Source organism: Grampus griseus, assembly GCF_964374135.1.
Source record: "Grampus griseus genome assembly, chromosome: 3".
NCBI lineage: Eukaryota > Metazoa > Chordata > Mammalia > Artiodactyla > Delphinidae > Grampus > Grampus griseus.
This window is the reverse complement of record NC_139019.1, coordinates 30,084,131-30,110,227: the sequence shown is the minus strand read 5'-3', so window position 1 is coordinate 30,110,227 and position 26,097 is coordinate 30,084,131. Positions and strand designations below refer to the sequence as shown.

Genomic DNA, 26,097 nt, shown 5'->3' with positions numbered 1-26,097 from the left:
GAAAATGGCAAAGACTTCACTATTTCTAAAGATGCAACACAAATATTTTGGGTATGATAATCTCTATTCTCTCACTTATTATCTAAGAAAACTGATGTGTATAAAGTAAAAATAAGTCTGTCAAATTACAAAAAAATAAAAAAAATAATCCTAGGGTGTACACTCACAGGAATACTTAATGGTATAAGAAAAAGGAAGTGGGAAAAATTACAATGATCAGTCTTCACTTACTTAAAAAATTGGTGGTAAAGTATTAATTTATACCTTTATGTGGTCTTCTCTTTCTCCCTCCACTTAACATCATTCACATACTCTCTTCAGCTTGCTAATCCTCCTTTTATTAGAAAAATATGCAGGGCCAGCAAATAAAATATCTTCAGCCCAGATCCCATTAAATTAAACACTATACGATATAAGGAAGTGTTAAAAGTAAGCTAATCGAATGGGAAAATTTTTCCTAGTTAACAAGTTGTCAATGAGGAAGAACTACATCAATATGCTTCAGAAATAAAAGTATAATTGTATCTGAATAATATATACATTTCTTTGAATTAATTATAAAAATTTAAAAAACCCATAGGAAATTATAAAAATCAGTCAAGCTAAAAGTGCTTTATATATGGTTGGCCAAAAAATGTTCGTTCGGGTTTTCCATAACATCTTACACATTATAACACGTCATATTGCCTTTTTATTTAAAGTTTACATGTCACATTATATATATTTTAGAACAAACTTTAAATTCCAACAATTTATCTAAAAATTAAACTAGGCTAATTGAAGATGCATTCAACCTTCAAAACTAGTTGGAAAAACCCCTCACGAACAGAAATAGAGGCTTCTGATGACTAATGTGTTCGTGAGGTTAACTGTCCTAAAGTTTTCTTCTCTTTCTATCTAAAGTTATCTATCCACCTAACAATCCATTCATCCATTCACTCATCTATCCATCCTCAACAGTTAGAGGAAAAATGGTCTGGTTATCTAGAGCAACCAGCTATCCCACTGTTATTCCTCCCTGGCACTCTGATTATTTCTTACTCTGAAAATACTTGTGAGATATGTACCTAACTTTGACACCTAAAGTACAAATAGAGTTACTCTGGAAGTTGTTCTCTCTTTCAGAAGCTGGGTTACTTCTATGTCTGGAAATTCACAGAATTATAGAATTAGAATGGCTCATAATTCTAATTATTGAATTAGAATGGCTCATAAAAGTTCAACTTTCACCTCATGAAGAATATCCCTGATCAAAGAGTTGGAACATAATCTCTGAAAAAAAAATCTTTACAATGAGGCAGACCAGTCCATGTTTTAGGCGGCTATAATTAGAATTTGTCACAGATAGATAAAATTTATTATCAGCTATATTGCAATTAATTAAAAGCTACTTCTTTAAAGTGGATACAATATTCTCTTCCAACAAACTTGGATGACTCCAATTATTAGACCTTAGTTTTAAGTATTTTAAAAAATAGTTCAAACATGGACTCAGAATTTTGTGACTCTATTATACACAGAAGACCACGCAAGGTTCTTTGGGAATTTGAAGATAAATAAAATAAAATTCACGTCCATAAGATAGTACAGGCTAAGTTATTAGAAAAAACAGAAACTAACGGCTTGGGGAAACCAGGGAAGGGTCAATAGAAGATCACCCATTTAACTTAGAATTTGAAGAATTAATACGATTTTAATAAGCAGAGATGAAAGTAGGTGTAAGAGATCTAGTGAAGTAATTAACATAGAACAGGCCAGATTCTGATAAATGACTACCTAAGAAGTAAGAGAAGACTTTAAAGATAATTCAGGATTTGGAATAGCATTAAGAGAAACAGGAATGGCAGAAAGAACAGTGAGTACAATTTTGAACATGAATTTGAAATACCAGCTAGATATGAGGAGGTTTTGTCCGGAAATGAAAAATTACAACTTGGGAGACAGGACTGGAAGCAAAAGACATTGATCTGGGGGCCCTGTTCATAAAAGTAACAAACGCTATTACCAAAACTGAGTAAAATAGCCAAGGAAAAAAGTACAATGGAAGATTAAAAATCTAATGACAGAAATCTTGAGAAACGATAGAGCAGAGAAAAGAGCTAATGAAGAAAAAAAAAAATCAATGAAAAAAGGATGAGGAAAATAGGTGGATTCAATATAAAATAAGTTTGGGGGGGAGGGTGAAGATTAGGGAAAGCTGATCAATAATTTCAAATATTTAAGAAAGATGAAAAAGACTGTGGTTTGAAAAGACCACTGGATTATTAGTAAGAATGATACTGTATATATCTGAAAACAGTATCAGTAAGTACAGGTTCATTTTTTGCTACAATAAGTGAAAAACAATAGAGAATAATTTTTGGTAACTGCATTAAGAAGTCTGAATTCTTTACTCAACTTGAAATGTGAAAAATTTAAGGAAATTTTAGTTACAATGATACCTTTTGGAGTTCCATCACTTCCAGCAGGGGAACATACTGGCTGTGGAGACCTCAAGGGAAAAGATGCAGCATTCCTCATTGTTGAAGAATCTCCATCCTAGGAATAGAGTATAACATTTATATCTTGAATGATAGAAGAGGCTTTATAGAAATCTTAAAGAGAACCAATAAAAGACATAAATTACTGACAGGTAAAGTGTTGGTATTCAAAAGCATTATTCTTCTGCACTTTCCTGTTTTCTTCGTGGTATATCTTAGAAGAATTGAAATTGTATCCAAAAGAATCAACAGCCTAAGCATAGCAATGAATAAGAAAACTGGTATTACTAGTATGCTCCATTTTTGTTTGCTATTTTCTACCACAGGAGCTCTGAACATCCCACCAGGCTGTAAATGTAAATGTCTTGAGGGCAGAGTCCAATGTCATCTTTGTTAAACTTAAATACATGTAACTTATGCGATAATACCACCAAACCAATGACAAGACAGATTTCCAGTATGTGGAATATTTCAGTAACATTAAATTTCAGGGAAAAAATTTCTGTACAAGTCTTAGAGGGAAAAAGAGCTAAGCACTAATAAATAAAGGCTCATTATTTAAGAGGACATCTGTGTGAGCAAACATTTAAAAATGAAGTATATTTCATTAAGGACCTCAACCTCTAGACCAGAGGTTGGCAAACTTTTTCTGTAATGGGACAGATAGTATATATTTCAGGCTTTATGGATCATATACAGTTTGTCACATAACATTCTTTGTTGTTGTTCTTTTAAACTCTTTATTATAACTGTGAAAATCAGTCTTAGTTTATGGGTCAGACTATTGGCCAGTTTATCAACCCTGCTCTACAGGTACAGCTAGATTCTCAGACCCAGTATAATCCTCAATAAAAGGTAGATATCCTTCAAATTACAGAACTGAAATACTAGGTTATAAGACAAATATTAGAACTATTTTATTACCTTAATGACAACTAATATATTACATACGTCACTACTTAGCCTGTGCACCATGTGTAGGTAGTCGTCACTTGAGCCATGTCTAGGATTATCAGCATGATGATTAGCAGAATTGCCAGACAACGAACCAGAAACTTTATTATCATGTAGGTTTCTCAAACCACCTGCAACAATGGGACTTGATACCGATGCTGAAATTAATAAGAATTTTAAAAAAGCTTTATAAAAATAAACTGTTAAAATTCTTACAGGACAATAATAATTGCTCACAAGTAATATTTTAGCATACATAAATTACAAAGACTAATATAATGAGCTGGCTGACTATCCAGAGCTTGATCAAATCTTAACACTTTGCCACAAGTCATTCAGATTGATTTTTGAAAAGAAATAAGACATTAGATATGGCTGAAGCTCTCCATATATCTGCATATTCCTCTCCTCTATTTCTTTCCCCTTATTCCCTAAAAGTAATCACTATACTGAATTTAGAGTTCACTCTACCTATGAATACCTTTTTACCTTTGCTATAAATGAATATATTCTTAAATAACACATAGCACTGTTTTGCACATTATAACTTTGTATAAATGGTATATGTATTGTATATATCCTTCTATAACTTGCTTTTTAAATTCAATATTGTGTTGAAATGTATCCATTTTTATATATGTAGTTTTAAATTCATTTACTTTGAATAAATACATATATTCTGCTGCATAATGTACATACTTTATCCATCCTTGTGTTACTAGTTTATTTTTTTATTTTTAAAAAATATTTATTTGTTTGTTTGTGCCAGGTCTTAGTTGCGGCAGGCGGGATTCTTAGTTGAGGCTTGCTGGCTCCTTAGTTGTGGCAATGCAAACTCTTAGTTGTAGCACACAAACTCTTAGTTGTGGCATGCATGTAGGATCTAGTTCCTGGACCAGGGATTGAACCTGGGCCCCCGGCATTGGAAGCGTGTAGTCCTAACCACTGTACCACCAGGGAAGTCCCCTGTTAGTAGTTTCGATCGCTTGAGTATTTTTGTCATCATAAACAATGCTGTAATGTGTATTCTTGTATATGACTTTTTTACAAATGTTTCTTAGGAGTGAAATTGCTGGATATTCCTGTTTTTAAACCTTACTAAATATTAACGAATAGCTTTCCAAATTATTTATGTCCACTCTACTGGTAGTAGATAAGTGTTCATACTGCTCTATATCCTTGCCAATGATTTTCATCAATTTGAAGATGGGAAATGTCTCTGATAGCCACTTTAATTAGCATTTCCTTCCTTAATTAACAGTGAAGCCAAGCATCTTTCATGTGTATTGGACATTCAGATTCCCTACTGAACACAAAATCATAAAAATTACTCTCTGATATTTTCTTTCAAAAGTTTCATAGTTTTGTTTCTTCACACTTAGTCTTTAATCCATGTAAGAATAGAATATCTTTTCCATGAATGCTTGCTAGAACTTGAGATAAAACTGCCTGAGCATTTTTAGCCCCACTCCTACTTGTAAGGGAGATAGATTTTTTTTGCGGTACGCAGGCCTCTCATTGTTGTGGCCTCTCCCATTGCGGAGCACAGGCTTAGCGCCCATGGCTCACGGGCCCAGCCGTTCGGCGGCATGTGGGATCTTCCCGGACCGGGGCACAAATCCGCGTCCCCTGCATTGGCAGGCAGACTCTCAACCACTGCGCCACCAGGGAAGCCCAGGGAGATAGATTTTTAACAACTGAAGGAGGTATGTATTTTAAACGGGAACAGATATTGTCAAACTGCTCTCTAAAATGGTTTTATCAATTTATGTCCCTATGAAGACTGTATGAAGTTCAAATTTCCCTGCACACTATAAAATGTTACTAATCTGACAGATATAAAATTTTATTTCAATTTAATTTTGATTTGCATCTCTTTAATTGTGAGCCAGGTTGACCGTACTTTCGTATATGTATTAAATCTTTCCGTATCCACTTTGCTTTTCTTTTTCAGTAAATTGTTTAATTCTTTAGTCTATTTTTGTCTTATTCTTATCAACCTGCATAAGATCTTGCTGTATTTAAAATTAATACTTTGTAATAAATATTGAAAAAGTTTTTTCCCTAAATTTACTTGTTCTTATTTGTTCTCTCCTATTACACAGAAATTTAGAATTAATCTGGGTTTTTTTTCCATTTCTAGAATCCAGTCCTGCTTAGAAACAAGGCCTTCTCGACCCTAAGGTATCCAAAATTCACCCCATGTTTTCTTCTTATAATTTCTTTTTAAATTAATTAATTTATTTTTGGCTGCATTGGGTCTTCCTTGCTGTGTGAGGGCTTTCTCTAGCTGCGGAGAGTGGGGGCTACTCTTCGTTGTGGTGTGCGGGCTTCTCATTGCGGTGGCTTCTCTTGTTGCAGAGCGTGGGCTCTAGAGCGCAGGCTCAGCAGCTGTGGCACACGGGCTCAGTAGTTGTGGCTCGCGGGCTCTAGAGTGCAGGCTCAGTAGTTGTGGCACTCAGGCTTAGTTGCTCCGCGGCATGTGGGATCTTCCCGGACCAGGGCTCGAACCCGTGTCCCCTGCATTGGCAGGCAGATTCTTAACCACTGCGCCGCCAGGGAAGCTCCTTCTTCTTATAATTTTATGACTTAAAATACAAACGTAAATAGTTCATCCGTCTAGAACACTTTTGCTCTAGATGATCTAGGAATCCAAATAAAATTTCAAAATGCCTAGCCAACCAATCCAACATGATTTATTAAACAATCCATTATTACACACTGATTCAAAATACCATCTTTAGAATGACAAAATTGGAAAATCACCATTTTCCAATGACCAGTGTAAAAATTGATGAAAAGAGAATCATTATTGGATGGTAAACCCTTTAGGATAAAGATTAATAGGAAATAGGACAGTTACATGATTTCAAAATATCACGTGACAGATTGCTCACTGATTGCAAAGAAATATTATGTTCCTTATAAAAGAAGACATGGAGTAGTCATCACCTAAATGTCACTAATAATGAAGCCACTTGCCATTATATGCCCTCTGATGTGATGCAATATCAAGTGTACAACATTACTTATTTAGTACCCTTGCCAAAAATATACAACTAGAAACTAACAGAGCCTTTAAAGATAACTTCCAGTTGGTAGGAAATATAGGAAGTATATAAGCAAATTAAACAACACAATGAGGAAACAGTGAAGTCTAGAATATGGGATATTCTACAACAAAAGTAGCACAGACTCCTCAAAAAACCAAAAATTACTGTCATGGGGAAAGGGTATGGGACTGTTTAGATTAAAAGAGTCAAGAGATGTAAAAACCAAATGCAATGTGTGAGAAACTAGATTAGATCCTATGTGGGGAAAAAAAGGTTATAAAAGACATATTTGAGGTCAACTGGTGAAAACAATGTAGATGGCATCAGATGATACTACAGAAATGTTCTTAATTTTTTTAGGGGTAAATTATTACACTTGGTGTTTATAAAGGAGAACTGACTTCCTAGCAGATGTATTTAAGGACAGAGAGGCAGAATGCCTGTTGGTGAAATGTTTCACTGTGCTATTCTTTCAACTTTTCTGCATGGTTAAAATTTTTATAATATAAAGTGTTTTTTTTGTTTTTTTTATAAAGTGTTTCTTAAATATTACCTTTCACAAACTCTATATTCCCACAGACATTTGCCTTATTTCTGGACCCATTACTGTCCCATTTACCAATCTATTTGTTCCTTACCACATTAAATTTTCTTATTTACAGTAATTTTGGTATCTGTGTGGGGCTAATCCCTTGTATTATTTTTGGTCTCTCAAGTATCTGAGAATTTCTAAGAAATGACTCATTACTGAATAGGCCCTCAAACTACATTTTTCTTTTGATTTTGTGATTTCAATGTATTCTTTTGAAAAAGCTGGGTTTATCTTGTTATAAAACAACAACAGTGTTTAGAGTAAAAATTTATGTTTTTTTCCTACACATATTTATGTGGATATTTCCGTATGAAGCAAATATGTCCTTTCAATATTTTCCCTCTTTATTAATTACATTTAAAATGTTTCACATAACTTTGGCATACCAGAGTAATATTTCACAAGTATCAAGAGCCCATATACACGCATACTTCTGTTCAGTACTCACACTAAATTCTAAAATTTTGGAGGTGTCTATTCCAAAGGTGTGATTGGTCTCCAAGTTTTTCCTTGACTTACTGTATCAAATAGGCTCAACCTACCATTTCATTATCTAGCTTTGGAAAACCAGAAGTTGGCTGTTTTAATAGATGACGCTAAGTTAAAAGTTTGTAAGATAAAAGTTTATAAATGAAGCATGTTTTGATCCATGCATAATAAAAAACCAAGAATACAAACAGGTACTAATGACTGACTGCGAATGTTAAAAATTTGCTGTTAATTATGAGGGATAAAAACACAGATATCTGTTATATTACCTTTTGTACTTTTCAAAATTTCTTTAAAAAAGTACAATATACTAGTAAATACATTATTTAATAGCCATGACATAGAGCCCAACGCAGTATGATCTTAAAAAGACATCATAGGGCTTCCCTGGTGGCGCAGTGGTTGAGAGTCTGCCTGCTGATGCAGGGGATACGGGTTCGTGCCCTGGTTCGGGAAGATCCCACATGCCGCGGAGCGGCTGGGCCCATGAGCCATGGCCGCTGAGCCTGCGCGTCCGGAGCCTGTGCTCCGCAACGGGAGATGCCATAACAGTGAGAGGCCCACGTACCGCAAAAAAAAAAAAAAAAAAAAAAGACATCATATTATCAACAATTGACTTCAAATGAGAACTAATAATCTAATCCCAGAAAATTTTGAATCCAAGATTATTAATTTTCCTCTACCAGTACTGTATCTACTTGATATTATAATTTTCACACAACATATACTTTATTAATTAAAACGTAATTCTTCTTTGACTTAGTGCTACTGTAAGAAGCCCAATTAAATAAAGCAGTTCCTAATTTCATAACCAGATATACTCAGTTGTATAATATAATAAGGTAATCCAAAGAGTCAAATTACACTGATCTTTTTATCTCCCAGATGACTTCCCAAGTAATAAATGTAACATTTTTAATAATATAAGCCACAGCTTAAAAGAAACGTTCACTGACAAAAAAGTATACAGTTTAGTATTTGTGTTTTAAAATTTATAAAAAGAAAAAAATGAATTTGCTGGGAACTAGAGGCATTCCCTTTAAATAAACAAGCAACTTTCTTACCTTGCTGCATTTGTGGATGTGTTGTATAACTTGAAGGATGGGAATATGGCATGTATCCTGCAGGGCTTTGTGGGGCATATGGACTAGGCACTGGGCTGTTTTGTTGTGGCATAAATCTGTTCCCAGAGCTTGTCTGTGGTGGCACAAACCGGCTAAAACCCAAAATCCAAATAAACAATATCAGGAAATGAAATAAATATGATATTCCTTGATATTTCACTGTCATAAAATTCTCCAAACTCTAATTTGTATAAAATATATGTACACAGAAAAATTCTGAAAAATAAATAACATACAAAAGTCATTCACAATTCATAATCTAAGAGTTATATTAAGCAGTTTGTAAAAACTGGAGTAATTCATTTATTTTACATGCTCCCTAAATTCTACTCAATGAATTTTCTTATTTATCTCAAACACGCTGGTTATTTTAACACATTCTTTTGTTTGTATGAAAATAAGTTACTATTTATTTAAATTAGTATATTAGAGCATTTCCACATATAACATTTTAAGGCAAATATTCATGTGGGTTACTATTTAAGGCTAAGCATCTAAACTTTTTAACTACACGTAATTCACCATTACCTAAATGTATGTATACACTATATATTCCTAAGCATATTTACTACAGAAAACAGTACTTAATAAAATGATATATACATTACCTGGAGGGGCTATGTGAGATAGTGGTTTGTTGATAATTGGAAGATGCAGGACTACTGTGCATGGAATTCTGAGAAAGTTTATACTGAGACATCATCATTCCTACACAACATACAAAAATGGTAAAACATGTTATTTTCTTCCAATGGTAAAGCATTCTTTAAGTGATTTAAATCAATCATTCTTTCACAAACATTCAAAAGTTCTTTCTGTTCTTTTCTTTTTGACCAACATGTTAAGTTTGTAGAGCAAAATATAGAAACTATAAATTTCAAGTACAACCAATTTTACCAAAACATCCTTTTAGCATATAACTAATCCAGGGACAGAGACAGAGATATAATTTTTTGTTCTTAAATTTACTTGCTTACTTATTGTCCTATCATTTAGCCTTAGAATTGAAAAGAACTTTCAGAAGTTGCTCTATCTAACCTCTTTCCAAATATTACACACTTCTGTCTACAACAGGCTTTTGGATGGTTTTTCTATTACATGGAATACTTTATTAAATACATCTCCCACCTTAGGAGCTTAATTTTACAACTCTATTTCATTGTGATTCGGACCTAAGTTTTTTTTTTTTTTTTTTTTTGCGGTACGCGGGCCTCTCACTGTTATGGCCTCTCCCGTTGCGGAGCACAAGCTCCGGACACGCAGGCTCAGCGGCCATGGCTCACGGGCCCAGCCGCTCCACGGCATGTGGGATCTTCCCGGACTGGGGCAGGAACCCGTGTCCCCTGCATCGGCAGGCGGACTCTCAACCACTGCGTCACCAGGGAAGCCCGGGACCTAAGTTTTAAAAAGTACTTTACTTAAGGGTCCAAAGTCTGAAGTACTGAAATTACCATCTGAAAGTCTGTTAACAAACAACAGAATGCTCCTGTTCTTTCTTCCACAGTAATTCTTGCCATAAAATAGGATTAAGTGAATATTTGTTTAATGAATGAAAGTGTGAAAAGAGCTTTCAGATTCTCACATTTCTTTTCAAGTTAGACACTGTTCCTTCAATTGTTGCATAAGTGGCATTTTGTTATATAGGAGATGCAGAAAAATTCAGCTATTTAGACACTCTAAAATCAAAGATAAAAATCTATGATTAACTCTGACCTTTCTTATGGTATGTATAGCCAATCTTTCTGGGAGTTTCAAGTATCACATTATTTCCCCAAATTTCATTTCCTGCTGCTGCTATGAAAAGTGCCTTTCACCAGAAACATTCAAACAGAAGTTACATGTTCATTTGCCAGGAACTACAGAAAGGATTCTAGCTCTATCACAGTGGCTGAATGAGATGAGAGCACCTCAAAGTCTAACACTAATAGCGTGTTTTCTATGTAGTCTAAATTTCAATTTATGAATTTTCTCTTCCAACTCTAATTCAGTACTAAATCATACATTCCATGGCTTAATAATTTAATTACTATAACTACTGTTGCTGAATTTTTTTTTTTTTTTTGAGAGAAAGGGGGCAAGACTCCATGAGATGGGAATTAAAAAGTATTTTCTCCTGAATTAACAGTCATCACTGTGACAAGCTGGAATTACTAGTTTGGAGGCAGTGGCTTTATAAATAAAAGGGGCAAATGAAATACTAGTAGTCCTTTCTGATTCTCTCAGAGATCCAAAGAACTATGAACGGAGTGATTTGCACATTATTAAATTTTTTCCAAATGTGTGACTCACATTTATATTTAACAACCAAAAATCACCTTTTAAAATTTTAAAGCCAGATGGAAAATGCTTAGGAAAAAAAAATCACAACATGCAATGAATCAGTTTTTAAATGCTAGTTTGTTTTTACAAAGTAGGATATGGAGAAATGAAACAATGTTTCAGACTAAAAAATAAGCATATATAGTAAAAACCACAAAATATGCAACTGAAAGGTGAATACTCGAAGTTTCTTATTAAAGATATGTTATAAAAATGTAGTATAAATAGCCTCGGAAGACTTCCTTTATTCAACCTTACATTTATTTACGTCATCCTATACTCAATGCCCTTATCCTATTTCCTATTACAGGCATACCTCAGAGATATTGCAGATACGGTTCCAGACCACCGCAATAAAGCAAATATCGCAATAAAGGGAGTTACATGAATTTCCTGTGGTTTCCCAGTGCATATAAAAGTTATGTTTACACTATACTGTAGTCCATTAAATGTACAATAGCATTATGTCTAAAAAAACAATGTACATACCTTAATTTAAAAATACTTTATTGCTAAAAAATGCTAACCATTGTTTGAGCCCTCAGTGAGGTTGTAATCTTTTTCCTGGTGGAGGGTCTTGCTCAATGTTGGTGGCTGATGACTGATCAGAATGGTGGTTGCTGAAGGTTGAGGTGGCTCTGGCACTTTCTTAAAATAACACAACAATGAAGTTTGCTGCATTGATTGACTCTTTCCTTTCATGAATGACATCTCTGTGGGACGCAATGCCATTTGACACCATTTTACTCACAGTAAAACTTCTTTCAAAATTGGGAGTCAATTCTCACAAACTCTGCTGCTACTTTGTCAGCTAAAGCTTATGTAATATTCTAAATCCTTTGTGGTCATTTTAACAATCTTCATAGCATCTCAGCCACAAGTAGATTCCACTTCAAGAAACCACTTTCTTTGCTCATCCACAAGAAGCAACTCCTCATCCATTAAACTTTAATCATGAGATTTCAGCAATTAAGTCACATCTTCAGGCTTTACTTCCAATTCTAGTTCTCTTGCTATTTCTACCACATCTGCAGTTACTTCCTCCACTGGAGTCTCGTACCCCTCACAAGTCATCCATGAGAACTGGAATCAACTTCTTCCAACTTTTGTGAATGTTGATATTTTGACCTCTTCCCATGAATCATGAATGTTCTTAATGGCATCTAGAATGGTGAAACATTTCAGAAAGTTTTCAATTTGCTTTGTCCAGATCCATCAGAGGAGTTACTATCTATGGAAGCTAGAGTCTCATGAAATGTATTTCTTAAATTAATAAGACTCGAATGCTGAGATGACTCCTTGATCCATGGGCTGCAGAATGGATGTTGTGCTAGCAGGCATGAAAATAACATTAGTTTTGTTGTACATCTCCATCAGAGCTCCTGGATGACCAGATGTGCTGTCAATGAGCAGTAATATTTTGAAAGGAATCTTTTTCTGAGAAGCAGATCTCAACAGTGGGCTTAAAGTATTCAATAAACCATGTTATAAACAAACATGTTTGTCATCCAGGTTTGTTATTCCATTTATAGAGCACAGGCAGAGTTGAGTTTGCATAACTCTTAAAGGCCCTAGGATTTTCAGAATGGTCAATGAGCACTGGCTTCAACCTAAATTCACCACCTGTATTAGTTCCTAGCAAGACAGCCAGCCTGTCCTTTGAAGCTCTGAAGCCAGGCATTGACTCTCCTCTCCAGCCATGAAAGTCCTAGGTGGCATCTTCTTCCAATACAAGACTGTTTTGTCTACACTGAACATCTTTTGTTTAGCACAGCCACCTTCATTTTTTATTTTAGTTAGATCTTCTGGATAACTTGCTGCAGTTTCTACATCAGCACTTGCAGCTTTGCCTTGTACTTTTATGTTATGGAGATAGCTTCTTTCCTTAAATCTCATAAACCAATCTCTGCTAGCTTCAAATTTTTCTTGTGCAGCTTTCTCACCTCTCTCAGCCTTCGGAGAATTGAAGAGTGTTAGGGCCTTGCTCTGGATTAGGCTTTGGCTTAAGGGAATGCTCTGACTGGTTTGATCCTCTACCCAGACCATTAAAACTTTCTCCATCTCAGCAATAAGGTTATTTAGCTTTCTTAACATTCAAGTGTTCACTGGGGTATAGCACTTTTCATTTCCTTCAAGAACTTTTCCTTTGCTAGGTGGCTATATGGGACAAGAAGCCTAGCTTTTGGCCTATCCTGGCTTTTGACATGGCTTCCTCACTAAGCTTAAGCATTTCTAGCTTTTTTTTTTTCTTTTTTGCGGTACGTGGGCCTCTCACTGCTGTGGCCTCTCCCGTTGTGGAGCACAGGCTCCGGACGCGCAGGCTCAGCGGCCATGGCTCACAGGCCTAGCCGCTCCGCGGCATGTGGGATCTTCCCGGACCAGGGCACGAACCCATGTCCCCCTGCATCGGCAGGCAGACTCTCAACCACTGCGCCATCAAGGAAGCCCGCATTTCTAGCTTTTGATTAAAGTGAAAGACATGTGACTGTTCTTTTCACTTGAACACTTAAGAGGCCATTGTAGAGTTATTAACTGGCCTCATTTCAATGTTGTTGTGTCTCAGAAAATAGGGAGGCCCAAGGAGAGGGGAACTGCCAGTCCTGCCAAAACATACATTTATTGATTACACTGTCTTACATGGGCGCGGTTCCTACTGCCCTCAAACAATTACAATAGTAACTTCAAAAATCACCAATCAGAGATCACCAGAACACATACAATAATAATAAAAAAGTTTCAAATATTGTGATAATTAACAAAATGTGACAGAGACACAAAGTAAAATGCTGCTGGAAAAATGGCACTGACAGACTTGTTCAGTGTGTGGTTGCCACACATTCAATTTGTAAAACAGGCAATATCTGAGAAGCGCAATAAAGCGAGGTGCAATAAAACGAGGTATGCCTATAGCCTTTCTTCCAATCAACAATCTCTCCATATTTTCTTTCATTCCAACACTCTTCCAGAGTATGTGTAATTCTAGCTTTCCTTTCACCATTCCTATCTGTCTCCTACGACTGCCATCTAGCTTATTAGTTCTGATGCAGATACAGTCTTGCCCTGCATACCTACCTTTGATTTCCTGAAAGGAAATTTCCCTGGATTCACTTTGGGAAATGGATAGTAACTATGCAATTGCTTTAAAAACACAACTTACACACAAATATAAAGAATCAACAAAGTAATACTATTAAAAAATAAAACTAAGAAATGGAATGGCAAGCTTCATGGAGGTACTGTCAATAAATGTGGCAATATTCTTGAATACAAGTAACCAATTAAATAAACTAGACCTTCCTGGGTTCTCTGAACTATTCCCTTCTGACTGTTTTAATCTTGAGAGGGAAGCAAGTACTTGGGCTTGCCTGATTCAGTAAGCTTCAGACCAGAACAATGCTCCTAACTTAAAGGTTCTTCTTGACTACAGAAAAATCATATCTGTGTTGGACATCACATTTTTATGGGTTTTCTAATGCTTACTATAAATAGAATTTTCCTTAATAGTAATACTTATTATAAACCTTTTTCTATTGCTAAGGCAACAGAAGTGTTAAATCAATTACTACATAACCATGAATATAGTCACCATCGATTCTAAAATTAATACCTGGTATAATTATTTATACATGTACTACATGTTGAGAAGCTCTGCAGATATTTTTATTTATTATTTGATTAATGAAGACTCCTTTCACATCTATTCTATGATTTTTTTAAATAAAAAAATTCCTAAAGCTCTTTCATTGAATGAACTAATAAAGTCTGAAATATCTAGCAAACCACATATTAAGCTTTGCCTAATTCCCAAGGAATTTAATTACATATTAAACTGCAAGAATGTTAACATCCGTTTAGTTTCCTTTTCGTTCTTGGCTTCATTCAAGGTATCAACACGGCATTAACAGATGACAAGCTAGCTTGTTAAAGGACACACCTGACTTTAATTACATGTGAAACAAGTTCTAATATGGGACACATTAAAAAAATATATATATATACTATGAAATTCAATTATTAAAAACCTCACCACTTTGTACATATCTGTTCTGCATACTTTTCTCCCTGAAAACGTTAGGACTCCTCGCCAGGATGGCCTGCAACAAGACTGGTATGTCGCCTTCTGGATCATCACTGCCAAGGTTATCTTTCAACTCTCTGGCATTGAAAAAATAAATACAAAACATTAAAACAGTGATGGATGATTAAGAATTCACCAGTGAAATTCAGAAAATGCTGAGGCAGAAAATCAAGAAGACTTATGGTATAAAAATAAATTACACAAGCATGTCTAACAGTTTCGTGGATTTTTGAAGACGCTAATCCTAGAAGAAAGAGAATTATCAAAAAAATGATAGAGGGGAGTTCTTCTACGGACTTCTTCCCCCCCCCATTTTATTTTAAACAGAAAAAAAAAAAAGAACCCCAAACATTATTTTATGGAATTTTAAGTTTATTTAAGAATGTTCATATTAGTTTCAAAGGAGAAAATAGTGTCTATTCTAAACTATTCAAAATAATGGAAGGGTAGAAGTGATAATTATGCACAGAAGTTGATATTTGGGCTTGGAATATATTTTCTCCCTTACATCTGAATGTGAGTGGATCTGTCTTTTTGAGCATGTCCTCTGAATGAAATAATGTTGGCACATTGGTTAAGACAAGACCCAAGGTTACATAATTTTCCCCTCTTTATTCTCTTCTCAAATAAAGCCATCAGGGGAAAAAACCCAAGCAAGTGGTTAAGAATAGCTGCAATTAGGAAGTAGCAAATTAAGTTCACAACTATGGAAGGTAAATGATAAAAAAATTAAATATAGGCAGTATTTTAAATCTTATATTCTACACGTCACTGTTCCACTCATTAAATCTAGTACGATTCATAAAGATGGTATCCACTGATAAAATTAATTTCTGGGGGCAATGTTAAAGCAGCTCTCCATATAGTAAATCATAACTATACATGCGCTATTTCCCTTATCTCTTTAAATATGTGGTGAAAACTTTTGATTAAGGATGTACATGTATAAGAAGTGATATAATATTTAGACACTGTTGAATTTCTGGAGTGACATAACCAATCATTTCTCAGTTTCTCCATCAGAAAATTCACATTTAGTATTTCACCTAAATTCATCAGCTTTAAAAATGGCCCTGAAGTATGTGCTACAGCTAATGGCAGAGACCTCTCCATTATAATGTGCTTTATCCTCATTCCCCTAAATAATGAACTTTAAGTTAACCAACAGTAAAAGAATGGAAGGACACATGAGTACCGCTGAGTAGTGGCTTCTGAACTTTTTTACATTTTTGTGTTGAGATATTACAAGTATTTACTGCTTTTGTAGTAAAAAGTAAATTTTAAAAAGTCTACTCGTGCAAAAGTTCTGTAAATAGGCTACGTAATTTAAGTGCATATTATTTGAAAAGTCTATTGTGTGAAAATACACACGTATGTTCAGATTGTATGATAAATTCTAGAAAAAAATTAGTCCCAAATTCTGTAGTAGCCTTGAAGTTAATCTTTGAGTTCCTGTTATACTTTACATGAAAAGCATATAAGCCTACTCCAAATAAAGCCAGCATTAAAGTCCCTAGTGCCTGGGAATTCTAACTACTCCAGCAATTCCAGGAAAAAGAGAGCTAACTTCGTGAGCAACATTAGACCTCTGCACACATCCGTCTTGATGAATCCCATGATTATTATAAGAATCGAAAAGATCCTCATAGAATCACATGGTCAGAACTACTGTCTCAAAATAACTATGGCCTATTTAAAGCTCATTAATATCTCATCACAGGCTATATTCTCACTTGGATATTCAAATAATTTAAAATAAACTATGTATTAAAATTTTTTGAAATGAAAGTAAAACCAGGAATACTGATTCTCTTAGTAAGACCAAAACTTTTCATTTTATTTCAGATTGTACTTACATGTGATCTGTTGATACCTGGTTGAGGCTATGGACAAGCTGTGAAACCAAATTATCATCCCTACAGGCCAAAAGGCAGTTCACCTCTTCTGCTATTCGTGCATTAAAGAGAAGGCTCTTTGTAGTTGTAGCAGGTAAAGGGGATGGAAGAGGCAGCTGGTTCAGGACTATTGGGAATAAAATCATATTATTAGAAACTGAGTGACAGAAAGAAATCTCTTTAGTGTTTAAATGTATTTGGGGATTAAAAATAAGTTATAAATATAAATGTGACAAATTTATTAAAAGGCATTCCGTCTCTCCCCCAACAAACCCCAAACAACTCTATTAAAACTCCCCAAACGTCCCTTGGACCATAATAGATTATACTACTCTCTAAGAATAAAACTCTGTGCTAACTTTTCATGTCTTAAATCTTTATTAATTTAATAAGTGAGTAAAAAAAGTAGGGTTAAAAACTAAGTAATTTCCAAGAACTGAGACTGTATTATTTCTGTTATAAGATTTATCAGAATCAAATAAATAAACCAAGTAACAATACCTGACTCTTCACCAGATAGACAAGTAATGTGTGTTTTTAAAAGCTTAAATAAATACAAAAATAAAGAGTTCACTTTGGTAGCAGAATAATGTCCACAGAATAGGATTCTGAAGGAAGAAAAATATCTAAGGAATTTTGCTTTAAGTTATAAATTACTAAATAGTCTCTCTTCATTTTATTCTGACAGCAAACAAAAGGGCATAAACGTTTTACAGTAGTTTAAATTCAGTTATTTAATGTCTTCATATAAATGAAATTTGTTCATTTGTCTAAACTAATAGTTAAAGTTAACTACAGTGTCTTTGTTTTTGGTTTAATTTCTAATCACCTATATAGTATAACTATCATGCCACTCAGCCACAATGGGTAATAACACGGTTTCTATTAATAAAAACACTGGAAACAAATTATTACTTAATAAGTAGGGCTTATTGGGCAAATTTTTAAAATGAGGTACAGCTGAGATAATGGGCAGACACCGCACCCCCCCCCAGCAAAGAAATTCCTGGTAGTATATTTGATTCTGTACTCCTACATATTATATGAATTTATGCCTTACCTATAACAAAGTGATAACCAAAACTAAAGACTGTTTCAAAAGCTTTCTTACCTGAGTTATTCTAACCCTACTGGCTACTTTCTTGTTATGTCAGATTTTATAAACTAGCCCTGCTGCAAAGCTGTAGGCTGTTACCTATTTTACCCCCACTTAAACTAGCTGGAAATTAATAACAGAAAAAAATAGTATTTTGGGGAAAACAGATGAAAACATTTCTTGAAGTTATTTTCTTATAGCTCCTTTTATGAAGCCCCATATCTTGCATAATGCTTGCTATACAAAGAAAAGTATGTCATCTCCTCACAGTCTACCCTCCCCTCTCATATCTCTTTTTCCCTTTATTCAGGTAGGATAAAGACTAACATTGTGAGGAGCTTTTTGCACCATTACCCAGGGACTGAGAATCAGAGTTGCCTACCAAAAGAATGAGTCCCTAAAATATTATGCTACACTAATTAAATCTCAAGAGAATGAAGATGTTCTTAAACTTAAGTGTTCAGGGTAAAATAGGCTCTTGACATCTATGACAAACTCCAAAAGATTACTAAACATGACATCCAAAATATACGTCACTAAGAAATCAGATTATGTTGGGCTATCAAATTTTCTTCTTTGAAGGGCAGTTTCACTTACCATTTCCATAAACGCTTTTTTAAAAGTCTGTAATAGTTCCTATATGCAAACCCATGCTTCTCTGGTTTTGATTTTTCTTAATGCTTTGTTTCATCTTCTTTGATCCTTACTTTTGCATTTATCCCTTTATCATATAAGACCTTTAAACAAACACACACTACCATTTCTTAATGGGTCCTTAGCATGAAACAGAAATTAAGGTCTTATCTATTATTAGTTGACTACACTAATTCTGTTACTTTCACATTTATGCCAATAAACCAAAGAAAATAATGTTGTGTGTCATTCAAAATCTAAAATCTTTACACATTTTGTTATTTATGACGCTGCAAATAATTAATGTTATAGTCTCTTTAAAAATCAATGTCAGAGTAGAACATAAATTAGATAAAATAACCAAACTTACGGTCTGTGAGACTAGCAATCCCCGCAAGAGTAGTGATGGGGACATGGGGCATATCCCCATTCATCCTGAAGTTCTGGAATGGTGTTGCCTATGAAAGTACTTAGTTCAGGTGCCAGCTGTCATTACTTCCCATTTCCCAAACACTGCAACAAAAAACAGACAATTATTTGTAACAATATGTCGAATATATTACTACTAGGGAAGTGCTTAAAAAATAAACTTTTCTGCTTTTCTTGTTTGCTCAAGCTATATAACAATAATAGCCATCATGCATACACCACTTACTGTATGTTACACACTGCAAAGTGCTTTGTATACAATAACTCATTTAGTCCTCACAACAACCAACTAAAGTAGGTACTATTATTTTCTGCATTTTACTGATGAGGAAATTAATTTACATGAAGTTTCAAGTAATTTGTGGAGCAAAGATTAGAACCCAAGCAATCTGGCTCAAGAGTCCGTGTAACTAGTAGGCTATATTTCCAGACAGGGATACTCAATTTTGACAAGCACTATTTTCTTTTCCACATCATAAATACATAAAAATTTAGCTTCAACTTGCCTTTCTAGTAAATAATGTGCACATTATTAAAAGATTTGTCTTATTAAATAGCTTCATAAAATAAATGGCAAACAAAAGAAGTCTGCTCTACATCAATTATCTAAGACATAGTGCTAAAATAGAAAACTGAATTGTAATTTTTAAACAGTTTAAATGTTTTTGTTTTTTGAGGTTATACCTGCTAGTCATTAACTTTTAAGAGAACCTCTAAGTTTTTTGAATTAAAAACTTCAAAACAGTGTAATGATATAATAACTCCCCTTACTCCTATATCTTAATGCAACTTTACAATTTAAGTTGTTTTCATTAAAAAAGTAGAAGTATATAAGTAGTTAAAATTAAGAACTTTCTTTTTCCTCACTTTTATTATAAATGAGATATACTGAGAAACTTCCTAAAACATATATGTATGGTTTAACAGTTAAAAAGCATCCATGGAACCACTCTAGCAATCTAGCTCCTTCTAAAGATAACAACTATCCTGTCTTTTTATCAACAGTAATCATTTCCTTTTCTTTTTATTCCTTTAATGACTTTTATATGTACATTCTTTTTTAGTAGCTGGCTAAGGAAAAAACACTGTTTTCCTTTGATGAATGACTGACACAAAACTTGCTAGTAGAAGCCCACTATAGGGAAAAGGCACAGGAAATAGTATAGGAAAGATACAATTACTACTGGCTATCCTCTATTTTTCCTTTTGCTACACGACGGACTTTACACTTTGAAGTAATTAATTTGATTATTTAATAATCACTAAAGAAGTTTAAAGAAGCACTGCATATTTAACAGTTGCATCAAGCACTTTAAAAAATCAGTCAGAATTTAAAAGCTGACAGAGTCATCAAAACACAGTACAGTTTTTCTAAGTTTAGGTTAATAAGAAAGTTCCATTTTATGATTAGTAATTGATGGGGGAAAAAAAATCACTGAATGCAAATTATGTATGGAACAGCACAAAACCTCCTGTTATTCATACATGACTCACTATTGAACATGTAAATTGCCATATTCATTCAAGCAGATTAAGTAACAAGTGACCATGTTTAAGTATTTAATTCAGAGGATAGGAACCCATAAAGAACAATATGCTAGGGGATTCTATTGTGGGCTATTTGACTTTATTCTATTTTCCTGAATTTCAGAAGAGTAACATGTAAAGTAGACCCAACCCTAGGCTGGAGGTTTTTTTAGCCTAAAAAGATTTACATATTAAGTTACCACGTGTGAATTGGAAGATTAATAAATCTAACCATAATATTTTTCTCAGTTGATATAATAAAGGCATCTAAACACTCTGATGTCAACTCAAAACTGGGAGTAAGCGGGGGAAAAAGCAGGGAGCAACAGTGCTTGCCTGGTGCTTTAACTATGAATTAAGTATCTGGCTACTGACAAATATTTACACCATACTGCTGAACTGTGACAACTTCATGTAATCGAAGATTTTGAAGAACAGAAGACTTTGGTAGAAACAGACTTATAATTGTAGCTAAGGTCATAGATCTTAATGAATATGAGTAATCTATAGAAATGTTGCTGCCTTATGCTAGAAGGTGACCAAAGACCATCAAGAAACAACATTCCTAGAACTCTAAAAGTGAATATACACACTCCTAATTAGACATGGCATTTCTGGCTCTGGATTGGGTAGTGTTTGGTTCACCTGCCTCTGTGAAAGTACACTGTCTTTCATGAAACTACCAAAACTGAAGCTGAAAGTCATTATCTCTGGGGAAGAATGTGTCCAGAATGAAATGGTAACCAAATGGTAAAGGTTATAATGAGTGCTTTAGAACTGTCGCTTAAGGCAGTGCTTTATTTAAAATCTGTGAATGGTGACTGATAATAGATTGTAAGATAAATTTAGTGGGTTGAGAGCAATACTGAGAGAGATGGAGAGAATAGAACTGTAAGGCTACACTGCACATTGCTTTGAGAGTCTAGGTAACATGTCTTTCTAATGATGGGTCACCAAATCAAAGCAGTTTGAAAGTTGCTGATTTAAAGAAATGGAGGCGTAAAGAAAGTAGCCCACTGCGTAAGTGGTAATGAGAATGAAATAAAATAATGCATGTAAATCACTTGACATACTACCTGGCACATAGTAAGTGATCCAGAAAGTTAACAATGTTACTGCTAACTGGAAAAACACTTCAGGAGGAGCAGAGGGGAAACACAGGTGCATAAGGGGAAAGGGGTCTTTCAATACAAGACACCTACAATTACTAATCGTTAATTAGTGGAAGATATTTTGGTAAATTTCCATTTCAGCCCATTATAATGAGTCTGAAGGGAACTTCTAAGCACTTGCCAAGATTTTTAAAGACCCTAGTCCTTCACTCATTTAATTTCACTTCAAAATTTATGATTTCCTAATGTAAATGATAGAAATGAAAATAAAACAGTATTGGTAAAAGTTATAATAATAATATTCAAATTGAAATGGATTTGGAATAAAAGGCAATCTCATAATCTGATGGTAGATAAACTTTCCTGGACGGCCACTTTGTACCCCACAGTCCCAAAGTGTGTATAATCTGTCTCAACAATTGCACTTTTTTAGTAGTGAAAAACTGGTAGAAATGATAACTAACATTTATTGAGGACCTACTATATAATAAAAACTGGTAATAAACACATCAAATGTACTCTCATTCAATTCTTATATAAACCTGAGGTACTAATATTCCAGTTTTATTTAATGAGGAAACTTCTTGATTTGTCACATTATCTCAGAAATCTTTCATAAATGCAGATATGTCTCCTTCTTTTTCTAATATTATTTTATAGCTCGACTGAAATATCAAATTTAAATGAATATTATTCAGTAAACTATATCATGTAAATATAAAGTAAGGCGACTATGGCTTTATGGAATCAGATTCCTTACTTGATAATTTATAACCATGTCTATTTTGAACTTGGTTCACATTTTATGGTACTTCAAGTACTCTTACTTTCTTCTTGATCGGACTATAGAGCAGTAAGCAAAACTCACGTTGAAGAAAATCAGTCTTTGATAAAAGATTATAAAGAATAAGTTAACACCCTCATACTTTTTATGCTGAGTTAATAACTTCTAAAAATTGGCATAATATAATAACATTTTATTAAATATTGTCAAGCACAAACCCCTTATTTCCTCCATTTCTGAGCATATCATCGATGAGATAAATGTATGCTAAATATAAGATATCAATTTGGTAACTTTTCCCATAATAGCCATTCAGTCTGCCTTAAATTAATAAGTGAAATTCCATTAAATTGTACTTTGTATTGTTCTCCAGAAAATATGTGTCACCTTTTTTTGGACCTAACTAAAGCATTTTCCTTTTACCTGATAGTTAAAATAGTCTCAAAATGTCATACTAGGTTAGATCAATAGCTCATCCAAACCCACACAGCTAGCTACTCCTTGAGTTATAAATGGTAGCCAAAAGAACACACTGTGCTTTTATAGTATTGAGCCCTTCATGACGATGCATCCAAAATACGTATTCTGTGTCACTGTGTCAGACACTATGCTAGCCAAGCAAAGTACAATGGTTAACAAGATGGCAACAGTCTCTATCGTTCGAAATTTGAGTCTGGCTATGGGAATGTTATAAAGGGAGTGTATCTTCCAGGAGGAGAAAAGGAAAAACAATAATTGAATTAAAACCTGAACCATTTGTGACAACATGGACCTTGAAGGCATTATGGTAAGTGAAATCAGTCAGAGAAAGACAAATACTGTATGATCTCACTTATATGTGGAATCTAAACACACACACGCATGCGTGCGCACGCAAACACACAACAAAACTCAGAAAAAGAGATAAGAGTTGTAGTAAACAGACACGGGCGTGGGGGAGTGGCTCGTGAGATTGGAGGAAGGTGGTCAAAAGGTTCACATTTACAGTTATAATTAGCAGGGATGTAATGTACAACATGATGACTATAGCTAATACTGTTGTATGATATATAGGAAAGTTGTTAAGAGAATAAATCTAAATCCTAAGAGGTACAAGGAGAAAAAAATTTTTCCCCTTTTTTCTTCCTGTTTTTAAATTGTATCTACATGAGAAGACGGATGTTAGCTTCTCATATAGATACTGCAAACTGAAAATAATATCAATGTGTACAGTTCAAGCCCATTTTTGCTTAAAATACATGTTTATACAAATGATAGGCATGAAAAAAGGTTCTTTAAGAATATATTTTTTAACCATTAGCAATGGTTAGGATGTATTCTGGTATTTTGGGGAATTCCTATTTTTGTAATATTTATATCTGTGTTGCTTGGATTTAAAAAAAAACTATTAGACAATTATTTTATAAATCAGAACAACAATGATATAGAATATGTATTGAAATGAAAAACATTAAATGAGCCTTCTAATAGGTGCTGCTATATGTACACAGATTTCTGTGGTATATTTGTATAATTATCTATGAAACCTATGTTAAGAATCTACTGTATGAAGACCCGGTGCTAGGTGTTAAAGACTAATATAATATGCAGGGTACATTAATAAGCACTTTGGCCAGAGCATAAGGCCAGAAAGATGAATTAGACCCTGCAAAAGTATTTGTTATGAAATGTTGATTTCTTTTTTTTTTTTTGGTGGTACGCGGGCCTCTCACTGCTGTGGCCTCTCCCGTTGCGGAGCACAGGCTCCGGACGCGCAGGCTCAGCGGCCATGGCTCACAGGCCCAGCCGCTCCGCGGCATGTGGGATCCTCCCGGACCGGGGCACGAACCCGTGTCCCCCGCATCGGCAGGCGGACTCTCAACCACTGCGCCACCAGGGAAGCCCTGATTTTTTTTTTTAATACCCTTGATATAAATGAACTTAGTAAGACTAAAATAAGAGTGATAAGGAAGATGGGGTGGTAGAGAATGAAAATAGAGGCAGTAAGTTGTTGGAAGGATACTGCAATATTGAAATATAATGATGGTCTGATTTTGGATTCATTCAGATTAAAATGCCAAAGTAACATCCAGTTGTAGGAGATGTCTAAAGTAGGAACTTGGAAATTCTGGAATCGACAAAAGAGGTCAGATATACAGTTATAAATATGGAAGTGATCCATAGAAGACTGGTAACAGTTAAATTATAATAACAGATGAGACAGGCAAGAGACCAGGTAACTTTTGTAGTAGAAATTTTTTTAGCACTTCTTACATGCCAGACATTAACACATACATTTCCTTAATTACCAAAGTCAGAGGATTGTGAAGATGATCTCTATCTCAGAGATGCAAAAATAAGGCTAAAAGCCTAAATGTTTTGCCTGTGGCTACACAGCACACAGCAGAGCTGATATGTGAACTCAGGTGTTTCTAACCAAACCTTACATTCTCAAGCATATCTGAAGGGCATAAAACTGGGAAATATCTACATTGCTAGGACAGAAAAGACAAACCAATAAAAGGTAAAGGAAATGTTCCTCAGTGAAGCTAAATGTTTGTTGAAGGTCTCACAGCTTGTAAGTGACCTAGTCAAGACTACAAATGTTTGGATTTCTAGTTCAGTATTCTTTATACTACATTGTCTTACATGATTATAACATTATTTTGAATAAACCAACATTTTATATGTGTGGACTATTTAGCTAATTAGCACTTTTCTTCCTTAGTAATGTTAATTTCTTTTTTTCCTTCTTTTTTCTTTGGTGAGGCAGGAGGCTCCCTCCCGAGAGGGCTTAAAACTAGTACAGTTTTATTGTCTCAGTTTATATTACATTTAATAGAATAAGCTATCTCAAATTCTTTTGGGAAATAGGTGGCATGTAAATCCTACGTAGCTAGATAAGTAAATAAATAAATACATGTTGTACTATTTACTATTTTAAATAGGTAACAGCGACCCCCTAGAGTGGCACCTCTCCAGCAGAATCCTTTCACTTTATCAAGCTACCTCCAGATTCCTTTTTGCTGCCTACTATTTAAGAATGAATTTTTCATTCTGTTTAAAGACACTTCCAAAAGACCTTCTTCAAATCCTAGCTCAAAAACAGTTCCCAATCAGCTGTCTGTAAAAATTTTCACTTCTTTAAAACATTTCTCCCTTTCTATAGTTCTAAATTATTTCCATTAAATAAGAAAAATGCAAAATAAAACAAAGCTCTAAAGCTCTCTCTAAACACATGCTTTGCTTTTGGAATCCTGAGCTCTCTGCAGCCACCATGCTAGATACCAATAACGCGTATTCAGCAATGTTGTTATAGCTTAATATATTTAGTATGTAATAGGAAGATATATTTACATTACTGAGTACTATTATGAAGAGAAAGAGGGCTTCCCTGGTGGCGCAGTGGTTGAGAGTCCGCCTGCCGATGCAGGGGACACGATTTCGTGCCCCGGTCCGGGAAGATCCCACGTGCCGCGGAGCGGCTGGGCCCGTGAGCCATGGCCGCTGAGCCTGCGCGTCCGGAGCCTGTGCTCCGCAACGGTAGAGGCCG

At 34.7% G+C, this 26,097-nt stretch overlaps 1 protein-coding gene across 3 annotated transcripts in view; it reads right to left on the bottom strand.

Moving 5' to 3' along the window:
• NIPBL (NIPBL cohesin loading factor) overlaps window positions 1-26,097 on the bottom strand; it is a 190,716-nt gene that overhangs the window by 98,720 nt on the left and 65,899 nt on the right. For all 3 annotated transcript variants that reach the window (XM_082650635.1, XM_082650636.1, XM_082650637.1), the window contains exons 2-8: window positions 19,084-19,226; window positions 16,946-17,111; window positions 15,039-15,166; window positions 9,301-9,400; window positions 8,633-8,784; window positions 3,432-3,592; window positions 2,442-2,538 (exon numbers count right to left, since the gene is read on the bottom strand). In XM_082650635.1, the coding sequence (XP_082506761.1) occupies window positions 2,442-2,538; window positions 3,432-3,592; window positions 8,633-8,784; window positions 9,301-9,400; window positions 15,039-15,166; window positions 16,946-17,111; window positions 19,084-19,147 (868 nt within the window). In that variant the 5' untranslated portion in view covers window positions 19,148-19,226. The remainder of the gene's footprint in view (window positions 1-2,441; window positions 2,539-3,431; window positions 3,593-8,632; window positions 8,785-9,300; window positions 9,401-15,038; window positions 15,167-16,945; window positions 17,112-19,083; window positions 19,227-26,097) is intronic.